Here is a 14,785-nt window from a genome sequence, read left to right on the forward strand (position 1 = left end):
CTGTGAGGTAGTTGCCATCTCACTCCTTGCAGGGAGGTGGAAACTAAAGCCCAGGGAGACCAGCAATGTCAGCCGGGCAGCAGGTGCCCAGGCTGGCTCTGAGCTCCCATCTGACTGCCCCCCGCCCTGTTCTGCGGCACCTCCCACCGAAGAGATGTGTCCCACTGCCCATACCTGTGCCCTCTGCCCATCGTATTTGTACTCGCAGGTGAAAGCTGCCTCCTCGAAGCGTTTCAGGACCTCGCTGACACCCCGAGTGGGATGGGCCAGCATTGGCTTCAGGGGGATGCCTGGCGGGGCAGGAGAGAGTGGGTTAGGGTAGACGGGGGCAGAGGGAAGGCAATGACTTGGGCCGGAACCCTCCTGTGTTCTGGAAGGGCACCTGGGACAACCCCTCTGCCCCTTGCAGCTAGCAAAGGCCATGCGACTGGAACGCACGCAGGAGGTGCTACGTCTGGGTCACATCCTCATGAGCAATCTGGCTGCCTCCCCTCCTCTCTGAGCCATCTCTGATCACACACACTGGGGTGACAGCCTCAGGAGGGCAGAGGGACAGGACAGAAGGAGCCTGGTCTTGGGTGATCCCTGGAACCCAGCCTCGTACCCTCCTTGACCCCCTGCCTTGCTCTGGCGACTGATGTGTGACAGAAAGCAATTCCCTCTGGCCTGCCCCGCCGCCCCTGGCCACCGGCTACGGCAGCTCCACCTCCGCACTAGCGCGGGAGGGAGACGCCAGGAGAAAGGAATGGGTTTCAGCACCGGGGAAAGGATGCAGTTTGGGTGGGGAGAGAAAAGGCCTCTGCAGGTTCCTAGAGGGGTGCCCATGCGCACAGCGGCTCAGCGGGGTGGTGCTGCCGTGGGACCCGGGGCCATACCTGGGCTCAGCCTGCAGTGCTCCGGGAGACGCTCCAGGCCATGCTCCAGCAGCACGGGGACAATTCGGTCCAGGTCAGGCACCTCACTGGGTGTGGGGTGAGAACGAGATGCAGGACAGTCTTCCCAGAACTCGCACAGCTTGGAGAGATACCTCAGCCCGTGCCCAGAAGCCCGGGCGCCTGCACGCGCCTGCCCGTCTCCGTCACCGTGGCCCCTCTCCTGACACTCCGTCTCCGTGTTCTCCCTCCGCGCCACCATCCCTCACTCCGACTCCGCCTTCCCTAGTCTGGGCCTGCTGTCGCCCCGCCACCCCAGACCAGCGATTCTCTCCTCAGCCTACGCACGAGAACCACGCAAGGTCACGTTCGACTTCACTCAGCCATAAAAAGGATGAATGATGCCTTCTGCAGCAATATGGAAGGAACTGGAGACTATTATCCTACGTGGACTATCTCAAGAACGGAAAAGCGCACGCTACACGTACTCTCTCATAAACTGGAACTAATTGATGGGCACTCGAGCCCACAGAGGGGAGTAAAACTCGCTGGAAATTGAGCAGGAGGGGAGGGGCAAAAACCCACCTAATGGGAACAATGAACACTGCTCGGGTGATGGGCATTTATAGGCCTGACTCAAGCCACGAAAACATTAATACCCCCTTAATATTTTGAAACAAAAAGAAAAGAAGCAAACAAGGTTTTCAAGGCCAGGCTCCACTGCAAAGGTTCGGATTCGCCCGTTGGGTGAGGCCGAGGCCAGCAGTGGGTCAGTCCCGCCGCAGGCAGAGGTGGGTCCACCCGCCGCGGGCTGGGAGCCCTGCGAGGGCTCGTTGTCTGCGGTGTGCCCAGCACCCAGGACAGCCCTGGGGCACTTGTGGGACTGCGCTTCGGGGCTCAGCCTCAGACACCGTCTCTGGGGCACCCATCATCTCGCTGTCACAGCGCTGGGTCAGCTGCCGGTCTAGGTCTCCCCACGGGGCCCCCCAGGGCCCTCCCCACCACTCCATGGACGTCCTCTGCGACCGTCACAACCCCTCGCTATGTGTCAGTCACCAGCCCTTCTCTGGGTAACTTATGGCCTTTCTGCACGCACAGCTCGCCTGGAACTCAGACCTCTCGATGCCCGCTGCCCTCACTCGCTGTCGGCGCTTTTCGCCTCTCCCGGGTCACTGGCGCTTCTCCACCTGCCACCCTCCAATCTGTCAGCAGGGCCAATCTCATCTGGTCACCAGCCTGCTCTCAGTCACCAGCCCACGGTTATTAATGTTTGGCAGCCATTGGCCGTCCCCCTTCACCTGGGCCCTGTGCTGCGCCCATGGCCCCCGGCTCTCACCAGAACGTCTGCTTCAGGGTCATGCCCTGCTCCTCCAGCCATGTCTTCCTGGCCTCTGCCGTCTTGCCCTTCCCAGCATCCACCACAGCAGGGGGGAAGCCTAAGAAAAGACCCCCAGAGGCTCCAGGATGTGCTCGAACCCCAGCCGCCCCAGGTCACAGTGCGTGGCCTGCTGTGTGGGGTGGCAGGAGCTGTGTGGGCAAGGGGTGGGGCGTGGACTCGTGAGAAGGACCAGGGAACGCCATGTTTGCTCTGGGGAGGGGACAAAGACTGGCCAAAGGAGCTCACCTTGGCCTGGGGGCGTGAGGCTCACGGCCTGGGCGAGGGCGGCCAGCACGGACTGCTCTGCCAGCCCCAGGCGCAGCCGTCCGCTCAGGGACCTGGGGAGAGAGCAGGCCGGGGAGTGGGCCTGTCTGCACCTTTCCAATTCCGCCTCTACCTTCGCTCCTGCCTCCTCCGGCTCCCCCACCTCGACGCTTTGCAGACCCTCTCTTTGAAACCCAGAATCTCCCGGGCCTGACCTGAGAGATCACACAGCCCCATCTGACAGACGAGGAAGTGGACACCAGCCAGTAATGGTCACGACCACCAGGCAGGACTGGGAGCCCTGCAGGGGTAGGGAGGCTCGGGGAGGGCGAGTCAAGCACAGAGGGGCCTGGGGCCTGCATGTGAGCATCAGACCTGACCTGCCACAGGCCAAGCTCTGGGCCAGTGGCTGCGGGCAGGAGGCTTCACCTCCCTGTGCCTCTACTTCCCCTTCTGCAAATTGAGGGTGAGGACAACAGGGCCTGCCTCGCACAGCTGGTCGGAGAAACTGGCAGGACGAAGCACATGGCACGGGCCACACTAGAAATGCTCCATGACGTGGGCTGTCCATGGTAACTGTGCAACCACGGTCCTGGCAAACCCTGGCTTTGCACTGCGCTGCCCCTCAGGCCAAGGCAGACATCACCAGCCGATCACAGTATACTCTACCCATGAGCTGAGGATCTTCTCTAGGCAGGGCCACCAAGGGAGGGACCCCCTGTGAAAGGGTCTGGGCCTGCGGCTTGTGCTCCTCTTATCCAAGGGGGTTCAGGGTGGTGGCTCTGGCCGCCAGACCCTCCCAGCTTTCACCTCCAGGCCTGCAGCCCCCTCATTCACCTGGCGATGAATCGGGCTTCTGAGTGGCGACAGGCAACGAAGAGGCTTTTGATGATGTCCATCTTCTTGGCTGTGGACTGGAGGAGGCAGGGGAAGCCAGTCGGTGCCTGGTGCTGAGGGGAGGGACCGCGCCTGCCCCTCCCCAGCTACCCCTCGCACCCTCACCCCACCCCATGTCCCAGCCTCCATGGCCTCCAGCTCTCAGGGCAGCTCCCTCCCCACCTTCATCCAGCAGACACTGAGTCTGACATTAGGTGCTGGAATCTCCAGGGGAGGCTCCCCAGTCTCGAGTGCAGGAAGGAGGGAAGGAAGCTCTGCACCCTACAGGCAGAGCTGAAGGGACCCAGTCCAAATGGCTGAACCATTCACAGGTCCCCGAGCCGCCTGGGGTACGGGGTGAGCCCTACTTACAGCACTGCCAGTGAGCCTGGCGATGTCGAGGAACTTGGCGAAGACCCCCGAGGCAGTGAGCGGGGGCGGCGGCAACACGAGCCTCTGGGTGCTGCGACTGTTCTCGGCCACCAGCCCCACGTCGCCCTTCTCAGCCACCTCAGCCCGGACGGACTCCAGCTGCCGACCTTGGAGGGGACACAGCGGGTGGCAGTGGTGAGGGTGACAACTGTGGCTGTGTCTCCCTTCCCTGGATGCATTTTCTCCAGCTGTGTGTGCTTGTGGTGAGTCCCCTCACCTTGCCACTCCTAACACTCACCCACTTGGTGAGATGGCTCGGTGACTGTACCCCACCACACTGTGGACATCTCAGTTTTCTCCTGCTCAGCTCCCCTCCTGCTCGTCCCTCCACCACAGCCCCCTTACCTGTGGCCTGGGCCACGGCCTTGAGAAGGACGCCGTCCCCAACACCAAGCTCCAGGCCCTGCTGGGGTGGCCCAAGGCTGTTGAGGCTGAGGTAGAGGACAGGGAGGAGGTCTGGGGGTGACAGGGCCACCACGGAGCGCAGCAAGTTGCTCAGTGTCTCCACCATCCGGAGCCTGGGGAGGGGACAAGGGTGTGACCACCTGGTCCTTCATGATCAAAATGTGATTTCCGTGAAGGAGTGGGTGGGAAGGACACTAAAAGGAACCAAGTAAAGAGAAGGGGGAAGGGCTCAGGACTGTCCCAGGCATGTGACCCAGAGCCGCGGGCACAGGACCGGGGACAGAGAAGGGAGCCGCGTGTGGACTAGTGATGCTAATGTGCTGCTGAGAAGCATCAGGGTCGGGCATCGCTGGGAGTGGGGGTCTCTGGGGGGGAACCTCTGCAGGTGAGAAGGGGTCACCTCTGTAACCAAGACCCAACTTCCTTTCACTAACATGGAGACATGGCAGCAAGACTGCAGTCATCCTCAATGACTTCAGGTTGATTTAAAATGATCACACACTTTCTGTAGTCCCAGCCATCCCGAGGAGGAGCCTGTTTCCCTACACCACAGATCTGGGCTCAACCTTGTGTCTTGCTTCGACTAAGAGAATGAGGCAGAAAGTCAAGAGGACTTGCAGCCACTCTCGTGACCTCTGTGGTCCATGACATTGTGCCTGAGTGTGGGGAAAGGCCAGGTTGGAAGGGTCAGGCAGTAGCAGTAGTGACTGTCATGCAAATGACAGACAGAAGAGCTCCCACCCAGACAGGCCTGATTAATTACCGGGCAGAAACCTCCTCGATCTTCTCAAATGTCCGGGCCACGGCCAGATAAGGGACCCTGGGGAAGAAAAAGAGACACAAGTGCCATGTGTACAGCCTACACTGTCCTCTGTCCGTGCCGCTTTCCCTACACCTCCCTAGGGACAGCCCTGCCAACACCCAAATGCACGAGAGCAACCCTGCTCACTGCCCAGGGCTCTCTGTCCCTTTCAAAGCTGCTGTGTTCCCAAAACACAAGAGGGACAGGCATGGCCATTTCCTCCGACCAAAGCCCCGGCTGAAAGCCCCCCACAGCAACAGAGGCTGGAGCAGGCAGGCTGGCGAGGGAGAAGTCTCACTTCTGGCCTGGTTTCCAGCAGGCATCTTCAATGGGATGGTAGTTGTTCTTGGCAGGATTGTAGCTGGTTGGGTCCAGGGGTCTGTGTAGCAAAAGGGAGATAACTAGGTAGATCTCTGGGCCAGGGAGGAATCAGTCCTCCCACCATGATGTATGTGCCAGGCACTGTTCAGAGCACAAGGGCACAGACGTGAATGAAAACAAAGTTTGCTAACGCAAAGCTTACATTCCAGTGGGAGAGTCAGAAAAAAGAAAACAAACCAATAAACCACATAAACAAATAAATAATTTTAGGTATTAAAATGGCTAAAATATCTGCTTCCTCCATAGGATTATTGTAGAGATAAAGTTAACATACCACTTAACCTCACTAATAAGGTCTCAACTTGGGGTGCAAAATTGATGTTTAGAATCCCCCAAATGTTTTTATTAGGATAATTAAACTTTTTTTTTTTTTGACACAGAGTCTCACTCTGTTGCCCAGACTAGAGTGCCGTGGTGTCAGCCTAGCTCACAGCAACCTCAAACTCCTGTGCTCAAGTGATCCTTCTGCCTCAGCCTCCCAAGTAGCTGGGACTACAGGCATGCACCACGATACTCAGATAATTATATATATATATATATATGTGTGTGTGTGTATATATATTTAGTTGTCCAGCTAATTTCTTTCTATTTTTTTTTAGTAGAGATGGGGTCTCGCTCTTGTTCAGGCTGGTCTCAAACTCCTGAGGTCAAACGATCCCTCCACCTTGGCCTCCCAGAGTACTAGGATTACAGGCGTGAGCCACCACGCCCACCCAGGATAATTAAACTTTAATCATAGAATTTTAAAGCTGAAAGTTTTTTTGTGCTTACATGTTTTATTTTTGGAGGCATAAAATAAAATCAGAGACTTTTGATCCACTGCATTATACTTTTTAACCCAGTGTCCTTTCTGCTAAACAGCAGAAATTGTGCCAAACCCCACTTTTTGCCTTTTCTGTTAATTTCCTACTATTCTTAAAGTTGGCTGGCCTCGGGGGTCAGATGTTGGGCCTCTTCTCTTCCTTACTGTACTTCCTTCCTTACTGTAACTCCCTGATGATCACCTCCAGTCTCAACTCTAAATTCCATCTGTATGCCGATGATTCCCAACTCTTCACCTCCAGCCTCAACTTCTACAAGGAAATCCAGACTCGCATCCAACTGCACCCTTCATGTTTCCACGTGGATGTCTGACAGATGTCTCCAGCTTAATAACGGGCAAAACTTCTACCCTAAATCTGCTCTTCCCACCCTGTCTTCCCTGCCCCAGTCAATGGCAATCCCGTCCTCCCCATTGCTCAGGCCCAAACACTTGGTGAGAGCCCTGACTCTTCTCTTTAGTTCACATTCCTCGTCCATCCGCTGCAAATCCCAGCTGCTAAGACTGGACCCCAAATCCGGCACTTACTACCTCTACCATCTCTTGCCTAGAGTATCGCACTAAACTCTTCCCTGGTCTCTCTGCTTCCACCCTTGACATTGTTTAGTCTCTATCCTCACCACTGTAGCCAGAGAGATTCCATTAAAGTACAAATCGGATTTGTATACCACTGACTTTTCATGACCCCTCTCAAATCAGACTTAAGAACCAAAGTCTTGACAAAGGCTTACAAGGCCCTGTCACAGGCTGGCCCTGACACCTCTGACTTCATCTCCTACTACTTCCCCCTTCGATTACCACAGGCGTGCTCTCACCACAGGGCCTTTGCACTTGCTATTCCCTCAGCCTGGAACATTCTTCCCCCATGGTTCATTTCCTCATCTCTTTTAAGTCTTTTTTTTTTTTTTGAGACAGGGTCTCACTTTGTTGCCCAGGCTACAGTGAGTGCTGTGGCGTCAGCCTAGCTCACAGCAACCTCAAACTCTTGGGCTCAAGCAATCCTACTGCCTCAGCCTCCCAAGTAGCTGGGACCACAGGCATGCACCACCATGCCTGGGTAATTTTTTCTATATATATGTCAGTTGGCCAATTAATTTCTTTCTATTTATAGTAGAGACGGGGTCTCACTCTTGCTCAGGCTGGTTTCGAACTCCTGACCTCGAGCAATCCACCTGCCTTGGCTTCCCAGAGTGCTAGGATTACAGGCGTGAGCCACTGCGTCGGCTTCTTTCAAGTCTTTTACTCAAACTTCCCCCTTCCCAGTGAGGTCTTCCCTGACCTCCCTATTAAAATTTGCAACCTCTCCCCTCCCCATTCTTGCTCTACTCTCCACTACCGCACTCATCACCATGTGACAGATTTTGTTCATTTATTCTTTATACCCTGTCTCCCCCATTAGAAAACAAGCTCGATAAAGCATGATTTTTGTCTGATTTGCTCTCTGCTAGATCTCAAGCACTTAAAACCACTGCTTGGCACACACTGAATCCTCAGTAAATATTTACTGAGTAAATGAATAAATCCATGATTGACTAATGGAAAAAATCTAAATGTACTCAGTTAAATCTGTTTGTTCATCATACATTGCCTGCACTTCCTACGGGCCGGGCCCAGTGCCAGGAGCTGGGCAAGAGGACTCAGCCAGTCCTGACTCTGTGGGAAGGAGCTGGCAGTCTGGTTGAGGAGGCAATTTACCATGCGATAGGACATGAAAGCAAGTGTGACTCCAAGTGCTGGGGACACACATCAGCTGTGACGGAAGAAGAGGGACCAAGCTTCCCCAAGCGGGTGGGTGCAACATGAGCAGGGGCCTGAGGAGTATGTTGGGCAGGGTGGGCTGGGGACAGTGTTCTAGGCAGGGCCAGCACACTCAGAAGCAGGGAGGTGACAGGAAATGGTGCTGACGAAGCAAGGAGGCTGGTCATGGCAGGAAGCTGTGATGTGCGGTGGGCAGGGCTAAGTCACAGGGCCCCGAGGAGCCCAGTGTCCATCCTGGGGTGCTGGGATCACAGATGGGTTTTGAGCAAGGCAGGGATGGGTCTGATCTCATTACTTTATACGATATTTATCTATCCACCCATCCATCCAACCAATCTTCAGCGAGGTCTCCTGTGTATTTATCAGGCATCAAGGGAATCAGCTCAGACATCTCTCCAAAGAATTAACACAATTACGATGAGACAATTAATTGTTTAACAACCTATTAAGTGTGCCACAACCCCAGTACACTGTGCACAGCATGAGGGCCAGGGCAGGGCAGAGCAGCTCTATATGGTTCATCGCATGGGCCGGCCAGGTCTGGCCCAGAGAGCTGTTCAGTAAAGTTTAAGGCAGAGCAGACTTGCCTGCTGGCATTCAAAGCACACTCTATATCTGGCAAGTTCAGTGTGACAGGAACAATCTGGTAATAAATGAGGCCAGAGAGGGGGGCAGGGGCCAGTGTCCAAAGGGGCTTAGATTCTGTCCGGGGGCACTGGGGAGCCATCAGAGGAGCAGGGTCATCTGTGGGGTGTCAGAAAGATCCCCCAGACCCTGTGGGGGTCAGACTGAGGATGAAAGACTGGAGGCTGCTGGTCAGGAAAGTGGCTGGGGTGATGGGTAGGCAAATTCCGCCGCTGGACTATTTCTGCATGGTCTAGGAGCTAAGGGTGGTCGTGCAACAGGGGCAAACGTGGCCTATGAAGCCTAAGATATTTCCTATCTGGCTCTTTTAAGAAAATGGTTTGCTAAGCCCTGAAAGAAGAGGAAGGCTGGGCTGGGAATGCAGGGAAGGGAACGTGCCCAGAAGACATTTTCCAGACCCGGATGTTGACTCACCCCTTGCTGTCCTCCTTCCCTGGAGCGCCTGGCCCCTCTTCTTTCACTTCTTTTTTGACTGCTGGCTTCCGGGGTGCTGGGAATAAACCAGGAAACGGTGGGTCTTTTCTCCCTCTGATAGCACCCACCTTTCCAGCCGTTCTCCACCCAGCACTGCCCTAACACTTGGGGAGACAGGTGACAGCCAGGAGAGAGGAGGTACACTTTCCAACCAGCAGGAAAGCCAGAAGGGATGTGCGGCTCACCCACCTCCTGCCTGCACAAACCCGGGGAGGTGAGGCGAGGAAGAGAAACTCACTGAAGAAGCTGCTGAGCGTCTTGGGGGCTCTGGGGGGAGGCTTAGTTTCGTCCTCCTGTGCTTCCTGCTTCACGGCCACCTCGGGCTCTGAACTGCTTCCCTTCGGCTTCTCTGCTTCTAAAGCGAGAGGTGAGACGGTGATGGAAACTGTTTCGACCTCAAGACTTGTTCTGAGCTGAGATCTCAGGCCTGATGTTTACTACTCAGTGCTAAAGTAATGAAATTCCAGGATTTGGCCTGAAATTGGAGACTTGGGAATAGTACTGTGTTTCCCCAAAAATAAGACAGGGTCTTATATTTATTTTTCCTCAAGAAGACACCCTAGGGCTTATTTTCATGGGATGTGTTATTTTTTTTAAGTACGGTACAACAATCTACATTTATTCAAATATAGTTAAGTCATCTTCTTCTGGAACATCACCGTAACTCTCCAAACCCTGAATTCCATCCTGAATTTCTTGCAAATCTATTTCCTTTAGAATCATTGGTCCCAATCTCTCATGTTGAGCAATAGAGCTCTCATTAAATGAGCAGGGCTGGCTTATTTATCAGAGATGCAGTGAGCGCTGGGTCCAATCTGCACAGTGGAGCAGAAATGATCTCTCTGGGCTCAGTAGGAGATTGCTTGCTGAAGCTTTTCCCCTACCTCATGGTGTTTGTGGGGGATGGTGAGAGGCCCACAGTGCTGAGCAAAGTGGCAGCCACAGCTTTCCTTCTTCCCCCTGGGGACACACAATACCTAAAGCGGAGCATCCTGCTCCTCACTTCACCGAGACTTTCCCCCCAAAGCCTCATCTTGCAGCCTGCACAGGATGGCCAGGACCTGACAGGGGGAGCCGACCTTGTTGGTGGGGCTGCCCACACCTTTCTGGTCACCTCTGGAATAGTAGCTGTCACGATGGGGCAGATGAGAAGGGCTGCTCGCCTTCTTTGCCGCTCTGCGACGAAATGCATGGGTTGTGCAGATCCGCTGCGTAGCCACGCCCATCACTAGGGCTTATTTTCGGGGTAGGGCTTATATTGCACAAATGCTTAGAAATCCTGCTATGGCTTATTTTATGGGTAGGTCTTATTTATGGGGAAACACAGTAGCTAAAAGAAATCTCACCATGATTAGAAGAAAATATTCCTGCTTCTGCACATGCAAAAAATTAGATGCAACTCTACATACCTAAAATTGTCCCTGTAAGTGTTGTTTCCAAAAGACAGGTTTCATGGACACTTGGACTGGAGGGGTCATTCTATGGGCTGTGAGAATAGCCTAACCTCTAAAACACCGTAACTCAGCTTCGTTAATAAATTAGTGCTTAATAACTTAATTAACTGATAATTCCATACCTCAGCTTAGTTAATAAATTATTGCTCAATCAATGACATTTAATATAATTTCTGAAAGCTACGAATATTTGCTGGAGAATGATTGGCTCTTTCCTCTTTTCCCACATGCATGAGGGAAAATAATTTTAAAAAGCAATAACAATAATAAAACCTATGATTCTCCTAGATTTCGCATTTAAACAATACGTTTGAGAACCTAAGTCTTCTTTAAATTAACTGTCCACCAAAGATAACTGACCTGGATGGGCACAGTGGCTCACACCTGGGATCCTAGCACTTTGGGAGGCCGAGGGAAGAAGATTATGTGAGGCCAGGAGTTCAAGACCAGCCTGCACAACATAACGAGACTCCATCTACACATACACACACACAAAGATATCTGACCTCAAAATCAGGAAGATTGGGCTAGGGGCAGAAAGAAGATCAGAAACTCACTGGAGGTCTCTACGGAATTGGGAGGTGTCATGGGCTGGTCCCCCTCTTCTTCTTCTTCTTTCTTTGTTGCCACTTCAGCCTTTGTTAGGCTTTCTTTCGGGGTCTCTGCTTCTGATGACAGAAGAAAAGTGAGATGGGGAAAAATCAGTGACTGCCAAGGACATTTCGACTCCAGAGACATTCTGGCCCAACTTGTTCTTTCTGGTACCCATCAAGTATGTCTGTAAAGTGACAAGAGGCACAAGACCCTGCTCCTGCTCAACTCTGCGGCAGGCAGGACGCTCTGAGGGGATCCAAACCCTATATTTGCCTGTGCGGCTGAGAAACAAATACAGTCAGTTTTTCCTTATAAACTATTCTTTTAGAATTATTCACTCCATAATAGAATTTGAAAGTGTTCGAAACGCATATGATAGCTTGTTACAGACAAAAATAGAATTTTTAAAAACTGACTGGAAAAAAAACCCCATACCTCTAAGGTAACAATAAAAACTGCAAAAACTAGGGAAACATTTGCCTCAGTATAAAGAGGTCACTTCCTCACTGCCCCCACCTCCAAATGACAATAGCTAAAACTGCACAATTTACAATTACCGACTAAAAAGTTGCCAATAGGAAATGAAATCTTGACCAAATTCAAATCTGCCCTGGAAAAACTGAGCCTAGTGAGGACTTTTTGTTAAACAAACAAAAAACCTGACAGTGAAGAAGGCTGCGATGGATATACTCTCATCGAGGCCCCAAACAATCAATGGATCAGATCTTTATGGCTGTTTTCCACACGCACCAAAATGCAGGCAACTCACAGGAGCACTGCAGGGTATTTTACATTTTCAGAGGAAACCCAGAGACATCTGTTGAATGCTGCGTGAACTACTAGCTTGAGGTCTTTTAGTTTTCAGTATTAGATCACATTCCCTGCAATGATGTAGCTCTGCAAAGCTAGGTATTCACTGGTTGCTTTTATAAAAATCAAGTACTGCACAAAAATCACCCATGGAACAGGAAATGAGGGTGGCAGTTTCAACTGGATTCCATGGCTTGAGATGTTTCGCAGTACCTAGTGCACAACCCATTAGGAAGTAAGTGGTTACTTAGGAACAAAATACAAATATTATTTTTTCTTTCAATGTATATGGATTATCTAATAGTTGTTTGGACATAACTACTTAATAAAAGGAACTGTTAAGGTATGGGCCTAGGGGAGCTATGAAAAAATTACTAAGACAGGAAGGGTGCTGTACGCCAAGAAAGTTTGGGAACCTCTGCTTTATGGCAAACTTTATAAGAAAAAGAAGTCATTTAGAGGAAAAATATTTTCCAGTAAATAAACATAGAAATGGAAGCTAAGGATGGGAAACTGGGTATGAAGTAATGCTGAATTAAGATGGCAAAACAAATGTACTAAACAAATGTATTCCAAAATGCTTTCAAGACAAAAGTGCCTGCGTTGGTCCATGGAATTCCGACTGACACGTCTGGATGCTGAGACGCAGCACGAATCAGTGGGGTCCAAACATCCTGGACCCTTGGGCCCTTGTCCTCCCTGGTCCCCTTAGTGTACACAAATGCAGTTCTTACCTGCTGGTGCCTCACCTTCTTCCTCCTTCCTCCTCTTGGCTTCTCGGTCCTTGTCCTTACTCTGCTCCTCTAGGACGTCCTGAATTGTCCGTTTGGGGAGCTGCTTCCGAGCTAGGAAAGCAAAGGGCTGGGTGTGGTTGACCTTGTGGCCTGTCTGCTTCTGCCCCACCGAGCTCAGACCCACGATGGCGCCCTACAGAGACTCTGAGCCCCGTCCCCTTCTCTGCCTACCCATGGCCACCGCTCCAGCACAGGCCTCATCCTTCAAGCCCTGCTGCTTACTGGCTGTGACCTCGAGCAGGTTACTTAATTTCTCTGTGCTTTGCCTGACCATGTCTGCAGAATGGGAATAATGCCAACGTGTAAATGATGATGTAACATGCTAGGCACGCTACCAGCTCCAGAAGGTGCTCTCAGTGTCTCCTTGCATCCCTGGGATCTTACTACCGTGGGTTCCAGAACCTCAGAAGTCTGGAAGCTGCAGGGAATGAACTGGCCCTGGAAGTGGCCCTCCCCAGTGACTGACGGGAGTAGGTATCAACACCCAGCTGCCTCGCGCCTCGGGGTAACTCCAAGACACATTCACGCTGTTCTCTATGGCACCCCACTGAGGTGGCTGACCTAATAACACATCCTGTGCTGGCTGCCTCCCCTGCCTTGAATCACTGTCTGTTCCTTACATCTCCCAGGGGAACAACTTGCACTTGAATTAACCAACCAGAGCCCTGAAGGACAGAGAAGCCCTTCTCTCACCCTGTTTCAGAGCTTCAGAGCTTGCTTGTAAAGGGTTCCAAACAGAGATGCTAACCCATGGTGAGGAGCTCACTGAAAGGCTGTTACGATCATTCTCACATTACCTCTCATCTGGGCCACTGCACCACCTCCTCCCTGGTCTTCCAGCCCCCAGTGGCTTCACAGGGCCCCAGAGGGACCTTCAGCCATGACTGACACTGTCCCTCCTGCTCAAAACCCTTCCGTGACTCCACATTCTCCACTTTATCCAGGATAAGGTCTTCTGATATCTACTGATACCCTACCTAATCTCTCTCCACCTGACCTTCTAACTCTTCCCATGCCAAATAATTCACTTTCTTTTATAGTGTCGCCAAGCTAAATGGGCAGCGTTGACAAACACACCAATCTGTGTTACTCCTCTAGGCCCTGCACATGCTGTCCAGCAGCCCTTTAGACACAGCTCAATGTCACTGCCTCTGAGAAGAATTCCCTGACACACCCCCAGGGCTGACCTTAGTGTCTGCCCTGAGCTCCCAGCACGACCTGAGCCACTCTGTTACTTCATCACGATCCCCTTCATGCAGGCCTGACCCTGTCACACCCGGCGCACAGCCCTACACCACGGCCCCCAGCACCCCCTGGACAAAGCCCAGGCTCGTCAGCCGGGTGTGCAAGGCCCTTTGGGATCCAGCCCCCCACTCTCCTCTCTAGCTCATCTCTCGCCATGCACTATTCTCACACTCTCCCTGCTCCCCAAAGCACATGTGATCCTCCAGAAACACTGAAGGGCGAGTCCCCAAACATGCCGTGCTGTTCCCACCTGCCCTTTGCACGTGCCGTTCTTATCTGAAACACCTTCTTCCACCTGCCCTTTCTCAACACAGCCCACCCTAAGCCATCCTGTAAGACTCGGCTCAGACGTCACCTCCTCTGGGCTGGCTGACTTCTGAGCTCCCAGAGCACCCTGTGTTACCCACACCACCTCATGGAGAGATCCGGCAAGCCATGTAATCTTAACTTTCTAGAAGCCACATTAATGAAAGGAGGGAAAAAACCCAGGTGAACTTGGTTTCTATAATATATTTTACTTAATATATCCAAAACAGTATGGTTCCAACATGCTTTCAATATTGTTAACATCTTTTTCTATGCTAAGTCTCCAAAATCTGATGAACTCACTGCGTATCTCAATTTGGACACAAAATTCTCATCAGAAATACTTGATCTGTGTTTAGGTATCCCAAGTTGTTATGAAAATACCGGCAAGTCTTCACTAACTGAATCAAGTACCAGCTTTTGAATGTAGATTTAATTAAAATGATTATGACAGTGAAGATTTAGCCCGTCATAG

General features: G+C 52.2%; 1 protein-coding gene across 2 annotated transcripts in view; it reads right to left on the minus strand.

The window, feature by feature from the left end:
• Positions 1-14,785, minus strand: part of LIG1 (DNA ligase 1) — a 37,317-nt gene that overhangs the window by 9,378 nt on the left and 13,154 nt on the right. Inside the window, exons 6-18 of one of the 2 annotated variants that reach the window (XM_012761059.3) lie at positions 12,715-12,810; positions 11,119-11,229; positions 9,346-9,462; positions 9,048-9,123; positions 5,328-5,408; positions 4,991-5,047; positions 4,168-4,340; positions 3,763-3,929; positions 3,352-3,428; positions 2,497-2,588; positions 2,209-2,308; positions 876-961; positions 175-290 (exon numbers count right to left, since the gene is read on the minus strand). In XM_012761059.3, the coding sequence (XP_012616513.2) occupies positions 175-290; positions 876-961; positions 2,209-2,308; positions 2,497-2,588; positions 3,352-3,428; positions 3,763-3,929; positions 4,168-4,340; positions 4,991-5,047; positions 5,328-5,408; positions 9,048-9,123; positions 9,346-9,462; positions 11,119-11,229; positions 12,715-12,810 (1,349 nt within the window). Of the gene's footprint in view, positions 1-174; positions 291-875; positions 962-2,208; positions 2,309-2,496; positions 2,589-3,351; positions 3,429-3,762; positions 3,930-4,167; positions 4,341-4,990; positions 5,048-5,327; positions 5,409-9,047; positions 9,124-9,345; positions 9,463-11,118; positions 11,230-12,699; positions 12,811-14,785 lie in introns of both variants that reach the window. The other variant, XM_075993201.1, reaches the window with a different exon arrangement.

This window comes from Microcebus murinus, chromosome 16, assembly GCF_040939455.1.
Source record: "Microcebus murinus isolate Inina chromosome 16, M.murinus_Inina_mat1.0, whole genome shotgun sequence".
NCBI classification, from domain to species: domain Eukaryota; kingdom Metazoa; phylum Chordata; class Mammalia; order Primates; family Cheirogaleidae; genus Microcebus; species Microcebus murinus.